This window comes from Ostrea edulis, chromosome 6 (genome assembly GCF_947568905.1).
Source record: "Ostrea edulis chromosome 6, xbOstEdul1.1, whole genome shotgun sequence".
Classification (NCBI taxonomy): Eukaryota; Metazoa; Mollusca; class Bivalvia; order Ostreida; family Ostreidae; genus Ostrea; species Ostrea edulis.
This window is the reverse complement of record NC_079169.1, coordinates 61,294,919-61,306,117: the sequence shown is the minus strand read 5'-3', so window position 1 is coordinate 61,306,117 and position 11,199 is coordinate 61,294,919. Positions and strand designations below refer to the sequence as shown.

Genomic DNA, 11,199 nt, shown 5'->3' with positions numbered 1-11,199 from the left:
TAATTCTTTTATCAATTTTATTTCCACATGATGATAAACTTTCAGAAAAAATGTGTTTCTCATCAAAATGAACATTGGTTTACACTTAGAAAAAAGGTATTGGCAGTCATGATTTAGGGAGTATAAGGGCTGTTATCCTAGAATGTCTATATCCCCATCTCCTACCCCCGGCTCGATCTCAGACACCGACAAAACCTCCTCCCTCGCAAACAGACCGCTACGTTTCTCTTTCAACATCTGGCGATACTCCTTCCGTTGTCGTTGTTTGTAAAATTTCTGTCTTGCTTTCTTTTCTTGTGTACTCTGTTTCTAAAGAGATAACGGAGAGATATAGATATAGATGGGTTTTAAAAAAATTGATACCAAATAAAATTTTTACAAAAGAATTGAAAACCAAAATCATCTCTTACATGTTTCAATGCGACATAATTTTTTTTAGTCTCATTAAAGTATACATACAAGGCCTAAAATAAAATTGTTTTTATTTAATTGAGTACATGTAATATCAGCACATGCAGACATATACGAAGAATTGATTGATTATATATTGTTTAACATCCCTCTCAAGAATCTTTCATTTATATGGAGATGCCATCATTGCTGGTGAAGGGCTGCAAAATTTAGGTCAATGCTCGGCAATTATAGCCTTTGAACAGGGAGGGATCTCTGTACATTTCCCAGTTTTTCATAAAAAATTTTTACAAGAGCATTTCCCAGTTTTTCAAGTAACATTTTACATAAGCATTTACCAGTTTTTCAAGTAAAATTTTAAAAGAGCATTTCCCATTTTTTCATGTAACAAGAGGCCTAGGGGCCTTATAGGTCACCTGAGTATCATGTAACAACCTTCCAATGTTTGAATTAGGTTTGTGTTTAAATATAAGAATTTTACTTTTGGATGGAAGAAACATTGAATAGCTATGTGGTCATGAAGTACATGTGTCATTTTTATGTTCAATCAATAAACCTTTTTAAAAAACCTAGGTCTGAGACATCATAAAGAAAAGGGTTATTTACTCCTTAGATAAAACCAATATAAGAAGATTTTCAAAGAATTTCTACATTTTCACTATATGACCAATAGAGCCCCACCCTAACACAAGAACCCCTGCCCCAGGGGCCATGAATTTCACAATTTTGGTAGAGGGCTCAACGCTCATTATAATTATGCCCACAGTTTGGCTTCTTGATGTCCAGGTGTAAAGAAGAAGATTTTTTAAAATTACACTCATTTTGATGGTTTTTGCCCCACCCCTCAGGCCCCAGGGGGGCAGGGACCACGAATTTCACAATTTTTGTTCCCCTCCACCCAAAGATGCTATATGCCAAAATTGGTTGAAATTGGTTCAGGGGTTTCAGAGAAGAAGCTGAAAATGTTCAAATGTTAACGCACGACGACGGACAAAAACAGATAGCAATAGGTCACCTGAATGATTCAGGTGACCTAAAAATTTTACATGTACATTTCCCATTTTGCGATGACTCTTACTTTGTTTGTTTGTTTGCTGTGTTTCTTTGGTAAGACATTTGATTTGTCCTTGTTGGTTATACTTGGGGTCTGAGCATGGATTGCAATATACTCCTGTATCTTCTGTAACTTCTCTTCATCTATGGAGTAAATGTCTGAAAGGAAACCAGAAATTCTGATACACAAAGTCAAAAAGAGGTAGCAATGGCTCAAAAAGTCAATATTAGATGTATCTAGTGATGGGCAATCGAAAAAAATAAAAATCGATGATCGGATTAATCGGATGCACCTTTCCAATTGATTAATCGAAAAATAATCGAATTTTATTTATTTCAAATTTATGGCATAAATATATTGAATTTAATTTATTTTTTACCCTAAATATTAAGTTAATTTGAATAAAATAATTAGATTGATTGATTGTATCTTGTTTAACGTATCTCTTGAGAATTTTTCACTCATATGGAGACATTTAAAATCATAATTAAAAATTTGAAGTTAATAATCCCATACTTTCGATTTTATTTTCCCGGGATAGGGATAGATCTCTCGACTTTTGTTGTTGTTCGTATGGGATCCAGGTTAGAATAGTGCCTCATTACCCCTTGCTTGTTGTAAGAGGCAAAGTCCGAGGCCCGGAGTCACAGCAGGTGTGGCACGATAAAGATCCCTCCATGCTCAAAGACTGTAAGCGCCGAGCATAGGCCTAAATTTTGCAAGCCTTTACTGGCTATGGTGACGTCTCCATACGAGTGAAAAATTCTCAAGAGGGACGTTAAACAATATTCAATCATTTAATTTTATCGGATGATTCAGCTTTGTCAGCCATTTTTGATAAGTCATGGCAGGAATACCGACGTTGACGATTTTCAAAATGATAATCGATTATTCACATCATTTCAGTTATAGCAACCGACAATCGAAAGTCGGCGATAATCGGGACATCACTAGATGTATCATTGTGGAACATATTTATTTACACATTTATTCATTCATACATTTTAATGTTAATGGGACATAGACATAATTTGAGCCGAAAATTTTATTTTTCCATTTTTGATGTTTAGAATGCTTAACTAAGGTATTTTTAATGGTTAGCAAAAATTTGAATATCAGTTGTCAAGGTACATGAGAGATGCAGAGCTCACAATTCCTTGTTATATGTAAACAAGGCTCGTGCCATGTTTTTAATTACATAGGTAATACACAAGTAAAAGTACATTTAAAGCAGATTTTTTCATCTCACACGTTAATTCTGAATACAATCAAATAGTTTCTAGTGTTTGGCACATCTCATTTTGTTCTAAACATGCTATTTTCTATTAAGCCATCTATATGTAAACAAAAGCATGACACAAGCCTTGTTTACATTTCAAAGAATTGCAAGTGCTGTATCTTGCTTGTAACTCAGCAACTGATATTGAAATTTTGGTTGACCATTAGAAATACTTTAGTTAAGCATTAGAAACAATAACAAGAGTACCGCAAACGGTACATAATACGCCTGTGAAATGCTTACATAGGGTGTTTTTCTTGTGCTATAATTTGTATAACTTTGCTTCAGGTAGTATCAGCCATCATGAGGCTGTGACAAACTTTCATATGAACAAAGGGTCTTAGCTTAAAAATCGAGATTTCCTCAAAATGGACCAAGTTCAACAACCTGTAATTTTTTTCAAAAATGGAAGAAAATCAAAATCCTTCCCCAGATGCACAACTTAAATACCCATACAAACACTCCACAAAATAAGATAGTCCTCACTTGAAAACTGTGGGAGGAGTTGGGCGGACAAATTATGTACCCTCCATAGAAGATTAATTTCCAAATAGACTAAGTTCAACAACCTGTAATTTTCTCAAAAAATTGTAGAAAATCAAAATCCACCCCACATATACATCTTCAATACCCATACAAACACTCCACAAAATAAGAAGGCTCTCATTTGAAAACTGTGGGAGGAGTAGGGCGGACAAATTATGTACCCTCCATATAATAATTATTTCCAAATAAAGGGGCAAAACTCCTGGAAAAAAGGTTGAAATGGATCAAAATTGCAGTATGATCTAGAGTGACCCACAAAGAAGCTACACAGCAAGTTTCAGCATGATATGTGAAAGGGAAATGAAATTATAAAGAGAAAACCCTGAACGGACGGACAGACATCGCTGTACCATAATACGTCCTGTCTAAAGACGGGCGTATAAAAATGGAAAAATGAAATTTGAAGATTGTCAGCTCCAATCGTGTTCATGCCCCTTTAAGGAGGAATAATACATCATTTCAAAATGGCTGATATCACTTCAAAACACAAATGCATATAAATTTGGCTCTATTACCAGTGCTGAAAAATAGGTGCTTTCCCAAAATGACGTCTAAAAATTCCCAAAGGATGATAAAAAAAAGATCGCAAATCAAAAGGTTTTTTTTTTGTTAACTCATCACTCAAATGGGCATTTACCTATTTTGTAGCTTTAATGCGATTAACTTCGGGATTCCATAAATCTGTCAGTGCGACAAAAACTACTACTAAAAAATTACTATCCCACAGCGAGATTCTTAGAAGATAGAAAAACATGAAGCCTGTACTTTCATATTTAAAAATAAAAGAATTGATCATAAGGTGAGGAATCCAAGTCCAGTTACAAGAGGCCACACATGGAAAATCAACAAGAGATTGTATCTGATGTTGAACATGGGCATGACAGTAGCAAAAGTCTTTCAATAGAAACAAATCCAAGGCTTTTACTTCAATTTCAGAGAACGGCAGAGAAAACAAATTAAGTATTCAGAATGTTGGAGATTTAAGTTTTGATGATCCAGATGAGGAAAAGACTTTGTTCGGGTCTTGGCTTTTCTGGAACATTTTCATCTTCCTTTACCACCAAACACTGGAAATCTGCTTATATCAGTCGATATATATATATATGAATTAGTTTTGCTTTATAAAAAAATATGTGTTTTCCCAATTTCAACCATCAAAGGTTAAAAAGAAATCCCTGTACAGTTTATTGTTGCTCATTTTATTCCTATGAGAAACTGTGTCATAAAAGTTGATGCACTTAATTACCAAAACTGCACTATGTATATAGCCAAAGTAATATAAGTAAATTTATAAATAGGATTACACAATGCTGAAAAAGATAAAGCTGCATAGAGCAGATGATTACAACTTTAAGCTGCATGAACAGTATATTAGCTTTCGTAGCATCTTTGGGATTGAACTGACCTATAACAAATTCCTTGTCTGTCGGTGATATATGCGCTGAGGGGTTTATGATTCGTATGACCTCTAGCTGCTCTCGGAGACCCAATTCGTTACTGATCACTCGACTGATTTCTTCGATGACAGATGTTTTTTCATCATCACAGAGTGTGTTCCTGGAAAGAAAAAAATACTAAGCCTTCAGAGCATCAGCCAAAGTTTAAATTGATCAAATCTTTAATACCTTAACATAGCTACTGTGCTGTTATTCCGTGGTTGCTCACCATTTGACAGTTCTGAAGTTCACTGATTTTTTTCTGTTTTGAGGGGGTGTGCTTTTATGACTTGACGCCGTGGATTCACAAGGGGTTGAGCTGGAGAGATCTGATACTGTTGATAATGTTTCCAAAGCTGTTGTCCAAACTGCACTGTCTAAAAGACATGCGTCTACAAAAAAAAAAATCATGTCTCATACTAAATGCTTTACAATAATGTCCTTTCCATGAATAATACTGCATAGTATAAAGAGGTTGGTTCACAATGGGCCTGGAAAGTTTCCAAAGTTTCAAAATAGCTAATTATGAATAAAGAAACATAAGAAACAGTCTTCACCAACAACCCACAAGACCTGCATGTCAAGAAAAACTACAGACCCTGGAAAATTAGGACTTTCCCAATTTACTGTACATTTGAATTAACATATAATTACATGTATATCAAAACAAGTGCACCTTAAACAATAGTGGTTAAACTCAATATCATATCTGTTGTGATGAATCCATTGTTGCCTACAATCGATTGTCGATCGTTTTTGGCTCTTCGATTCCGATTATCAATTTTATTTTTCATGATCGATTGTCGCCTGTACACTAGTTGATAACTAATCAGAGATTCTTCTGACTGTTAACCCCGATTTTATATCGTGACATGTGCAGGGCCGAGTCAGGGTGGACTCAATATTGAAAAGTGGGAATTCAGCAACAACAGCTATTGTCGCTGTTTTGTCCACCCTTTACAGCTTTATTTTGCGGGTTTACTTCCAAGACGTGAGGATTCAGTTATCAGATGATTATTCTACAAGTTAAGCATGACTAATACAACGCTATTTCCATGTAAAAAGCTCTAACACTGACAAATGAAGCATCACTTTGACTTAGGGCGCTTACTTGCCATTTGATTTCTTTGCGCATGACGTCAACACACAAATACACAAAATTACAATCAGCGTCAAAGTATTCTGACACGATACTCAACCGATAATTGAATCCTATCTAGATCCGCGAAATAAAGTTGTAAAAGGTAGGCAAAGCAGCTACATTAGCCGAATTCACACAATTCAATATGGAGTCCGCTCTAAATCTCGCACGCACATGACTCGATATAAAAGTCAGAGGAATCTCGGATTAGTTGATAACTTATATATATATATATACACACACACACGTATATCCCAAGACAGGGAAACCCAAGTCAGACGTCTGGATTTTTTTCCCTTTAAAGTAAAGTCAATTTTTATTTGTGGCTAGAGAAAACAAATTTCATTCCTCGTTAGGCCTAATATAATATAACATGTGTATGTTCAATATAATGTTGCACACATATCCGAGCATAAAACTAAAGAGAAATAACCCCAAAATGTAAATACCGATTATATCGATCATTGATCGATACAGTTCTTCCGATTATAACCGAATATCGATTATGAATTTTTGCTGATTATTCAACACTACTTCTTACATACATTTACAAAGAAAACGTTTACCAGAGAATAACAGAAAGGTACTGTAGAAAATGTGCAATCTCTCCATTAGATCATCCATCTACCTACACTCTTCATCAAATGATCGAAGTGTACCTTCTTCAGTAACATCCAAGATATTGACTAGCGATGTTGAAATATCTCCAAACAAAGTCTCTTGAAGTTCTGCCACTATATCCAGTGGAATCTCGTCCCCACAGTCTGAGCCGTTCTCGCTGAAGAAAGTACTGTTCAGATTCTCACTGCACTCCGAGCTCACCTCACTAGGACAAGAACTGGAGGTCGGAGATGTTCTTTTTACCCTTCAGAAGACAACATAAAATAAGAGTCTAATTGTGAAAAACAAAATAACAGGAAATATTTAAATTTTCCCCCATATATAATCCTGTGGTGATCCGGGTTAGAATAGGTCCTCAGTACCACTTGCTTGTCGTAAAAGGCAACTAACTAAGGTGGTCCTTCGGATGAGACTGCCAAAACAGAGGACTGTGTCACAGCAGATGTGGCACGATAAAGATCCCTCCCTGGTCAAAGGCTGTAAGCACCGAGCATAGGCCTAAATGTTGCAGCCCTTCACCAGCAATGGTGACGTCTCAATATGAGAGAATATTCTCGAGTGGAACATTAAACAACATACAATCAATCAATCCCCCATATCTGTGTTAGCGCTAGCTGATCACAACTTTGCCGATGGCGATTTTCAAGTAAACTGCATGTGGTGAGGTAATTTCATGCCTTACTCATGCACCACTTTGGCAAATGAGATTTTACTGACTTTCATTTCTGTTTTGTACTTAGAATTCTGATCTTAATGTTACTGTCATTCAGAAACTCATGATACCGTCTAAATACATGATGACTGAGGTCGGAGGCAGTCAAGTTTGACGAATGATTTAACAGAAGGTGACGGGTGAGGACAGGAGTGATAATCAGAATGTGCAGTATCAACTATTGAGTAACAAAATGGCGCCACGATCAATTGTAGATTGTTTTAACATTCCGTTTGAGAATCTTTCACTCGTATGAAAAGTCACCATAATTGATAATTGCAGAGCAGATGGAATGCACCCACTTTAAATGCTTTATATCAGCCCTGCATTCAGGTTGAGGGGTTAGGCAATATAGTTGAGAATCTAATAGTAAACAATTTGCTAGAGTACTCTGCATAAAGTTGTGACTTTTTTCTTACAAACACGGTGACCAGGTTCCCGTCTTGAAATCGAGTATCATAATTTTAGGATGTGTTTTCACTATTTCCCCCCCCCCCCCTTTTATTTTAGACAATCCTCAGATGGTGATTGTAATTTTGCAAATAAAAATCTTCGAAACCCATTAAATTCCTTGCTTCAAATTTAGTGTGGCTAATGAAAATGAAATGTTGCTAATGAAAATTTGACCCAATTAGCCACAGTGGCTAGAGATAATTCTACACTAGCGCTAACACAGCATATATAGGCTCCTTTTAAACAGGAAAAATGAAATGGAACTGCATGGATTTTTGGCACCCATGCCTCTATACTGACTAAGTCTAATTTATCAATACTGCAATTCCAGAATTCCCTACCACGAAATCAAGTCTGCACACTAAGTCCACAAAACTACCAACCAGCCCACCACCCGCAAAACAACCAACCAAACAAAAACACCTTTAAATGATAGTACGGAGAGCACTAGCAATGGATACCTGTCCAAATAATCAAAATCCTGTATCTCTGACAAATCTGATTCTAGAAGGCTGCTCCTTATGTTGTGGCCCATCATGACTGCCTCACAAAGCCATGGGCTAAAAAGCAAAACAAAACGATATATAAGTATTTGTTAAGTTAGGTCTAAAATAAAATTGCTATGTTTCCGCTAACCCAACTGAACCTAAATCGTAACACGTCCTACAAATATTCTTTAATAAATTGTTTAACATGTTCAAGATGCAATTGAATAAATTTTAAGCAATCAATATTATCACATATCTAGTTGCAATGGGTTTTTTGGGGGCTGATTTGGGGTTGAATATCAGCCCCAGTCCCAATCCGAAATTCCCTGAAATTTTCCCTATATCCGACCTAAAAATTCCCAAACATATTTTCTGAAAATTCTATGTATGACGCATTTAAACAAAATATTTATATTGTGTACACTTGATCTTTCATGGCACTTTCGGTGATGAAAACCTCGTGATTTCAGATACTGTACAATGGACACTTCATTCTAAATGTATGATTGATGAATATCACAAATTTTCATTAAAAATGAATTTTCCCCAATTTTCTTGTTTTGTCACTCATTTCACAATTGTAAGGGCCCCGGTCCCAAAGTAATGGGGAAAAAAACACTGACTGTTGAATCAAAACTGTAAACTTAGCCCCTCGAGTACACAGTATGTTAAGATACCTGTAAGGAGATTGTGATGAGAACGTTTCTTTGTGTACTCTAAAGATAAAGTTGGTGAAGAAACATACTTTTGTCAGTATCTACATTAACGATGTTAATTTTATCTAGGATATTAACAAAAATAGTTACCTGAAGATTAATCTACAAATAGATCATGATTAATATCATGCTATCGCCATTTAGACGATGAAATTTTGTGTGTTTATGTGCCGACGTCATGCTCAAAGAAATTGAATGGCGAGGCGGCACCCTATTTCAACTGATGCTTCTTAATTTGTCAGTTTTAAGGCCGTTTAAATGGCGATAGCATCGTATTAATCATGATCTATTTGTAGAATAATCTTCCAATAACTGAATCCTCGCGTCTTGGATGATAGAGCCGTGAAATGAAGTTGTAAGAGGTAGGTAAAGCAGCGCAACCAGCTGGTGTCGCCGAGTTCCCACTTTTCAATATGGAGTCTGCTCTGACTCTCCCCCGCACATGTCACAATATAAAAGCGGGGGAGAGCGTCAGAGGAATCTTAGATTACACACATGCATGCTGTATTACCATCGGATATGTGAATCATGTTCTATTCTAATGTTGTGTTGGGGAACAAAATATATATATAACAAGAACTGAACAAATTCGAAAAACTTAGTGAAAGTTTTTTTTTTTGGTCACGTTTCTGCCTCATTCCATATATGGCATTACTTGCGCAATGCAGCATGCTTGCACAAAGATGTCGCCCAAACAGTGAAAGTTCTCCAAACTATATCCATATGAAGATTTAGTTTAAATACTTGGCTATTATGCATAACTTACAATCTTATAGCAGTGCATATTGGTATCAAGAAAATGAAAAGCATATTGCTCGATATTTCCCGCCCCCTTTGCACATTTGGAGAAGAAAATACAACTATTACCTGTTTGTTGATGTATCAGCAAGCATGCTTAGACAAAAAGGATAAATTTTTAATCTTGAAATGAAGGAAGATATCAAAACTATCTTAATTACTTCATCCTCAACACAGTCAGCAATAACCGAATAAAGAAAATATTTTACACCATGTGTAACCAACGTGGACGTGAAACATGTGCGTCATCAATGAACACGTTTGTTAAAAGGTTTCTGATTGGAGCAAATTTATCATTACTATACGAACCCATAAGTATCTTTTCCCGGAATAATGGTGATCCTTATTTGTGTTTGGCGGTATGCAGTGGTAATCTTATCTGTGAATTTTGCAATATTGTATTATCGACCGCTCAAAGAAGCCGGTCTATTTGTAATAGCGCGATAATACTCGTAGAGATCTGCACTTGACCAGAAATGTTAGAAAGTGCGTATGCATGTATCATTGTATGGGGAAATGAGAAAATATTTTTTATTACTCTTTCAACTTTCTTTGAACCTTATCAAGTGTTCTGAATGAAATAATTTAAAAACTGATAAAATGTAAATCTAAATGACAGCTCGGAAAAAAGTCCGGTACGACTCTGTATATTATGTAATTTTGGAGGAAAGGTCGAACCCGATGCTTATATTGCCCATTACCTTTAACTTGTCTTTTTCTTCTTCTTTTTTTTTTTTTTTTATAACAATACATATTGTTAGAAGACATGGGCATGTACTTAATTGATATAATGATTGATTCGTGTTGCATATGTTGTGTTAACGTCAAGAGACACATCGAGTTTATAGAATGTCAATTTTAATAATCTGATCCCCGACCCTCATTGATCATTCGTTATAACTTTATTTCCAAGACTTTCGACACCGTTCTACATACAGATCTCATCCTTAAGCTTATCCATGGCAAAATGCTGTCATGCCTTACATCACTGCAGACAGACAGAAATATGCGGGCTATGGCCGACGGCGTTTTCGGTGGAGTCCGGAGTACTACAGAGGACAGTTCTCTGCCCACTGCTATTTCTCCGCTATATAAATGACCTTTCAAACTCAGTAACATCATAAGACAGATGGTTTGCAGACGATCGACAAATCAGACCTTGAAAAACTACAAACAGACCTTGACAACATTTTTAAAAAAAGGGGGACAACGACTGGGAAATGCGGTTCAACGCAGAAAAAAAAATGCATGATGAGCATTGCCGAAAATCAGCTCAGTTATATTCACTAAATAATTATGTGCTAGAGTAAGTACAGGACAACCCCTATCTAAGCCAACACAGGAAGCGGACCACACATATAAACAAAATTATCACAAAAAGACTCAATCTACTACATGTACATGTATATGATTCCTGGCCTAGACGTTTATCACATTGCGCAGAAAACCGCAGTAAAACAGCTTATATCTTCATGGCACGATCAGTTGGAATATGGGTCGGTCATATGGGATCCATTTTTCAAAAAGACATTAAAAAATTGAAA

General features: G+C 36.0%; 1 protein-coding gene across 2 annotated transcripts; it reads right to left on the bottom strand.

Annotated features, from left to right (window-relative positions):
* LOC125648217 (protein FAM199X-like) lies at positions 1–9,927 on the bottom strand. Of its 2 annotated transcripts, none has more exons than XM_048875180.2 (7): positions 9,725–9,927; positions 8,115–8,213; positions 6,527–6,732; positions 4,956–5,118; positions 4,696–4,847; positions 1,490–1,623; positions 1–309 (listed from the first exon to the last, which is right to left on the bottom strand). In XM_048875180.2, exons 1-7 carry the CDS (start codon positions 9,748–9,750, stop codon positions 133–135), a joined length of 957 nt encoding a protein of 318 aa, XP_048731137.2. In that variant the 5' UTR covers positions 9,751–9,927; the 3' UTR covers positions 1–132. The 2 variants fall into 2 exon arrangements, with proteins under 2 accessions (XP_048731137.2, XP_048731138.2); XM_048875181.2 differs by having other exon boundaries at positions 9,817–9,926.
* Positions 9,928–11,199: the final 1,272 nt, after the last annotated feature.

Bases quoted from the DNA above. Each gene is read 5' to 3' on its own strand.
- LOC125648217 (XM_048875180.2), bottom strand. From the start codon at position 9,750: ATGCTTGCTGATACATCAACAAACAG. The intron at 6,733-8,114 runs GTATCCATTGCT...TGTCTTCTGAAG, and splicing joins GATTTTGATTATTTGGACAG to GGTAAAAAGAACATCTCCGA. The intron at 5,119-6,526 runs GTACACTTCGAT...TTTTTTTTGTAG, and splicing joins CTTGGATGTTACTGAAGAAG to ACGCATGTCTTTTAGACAGT.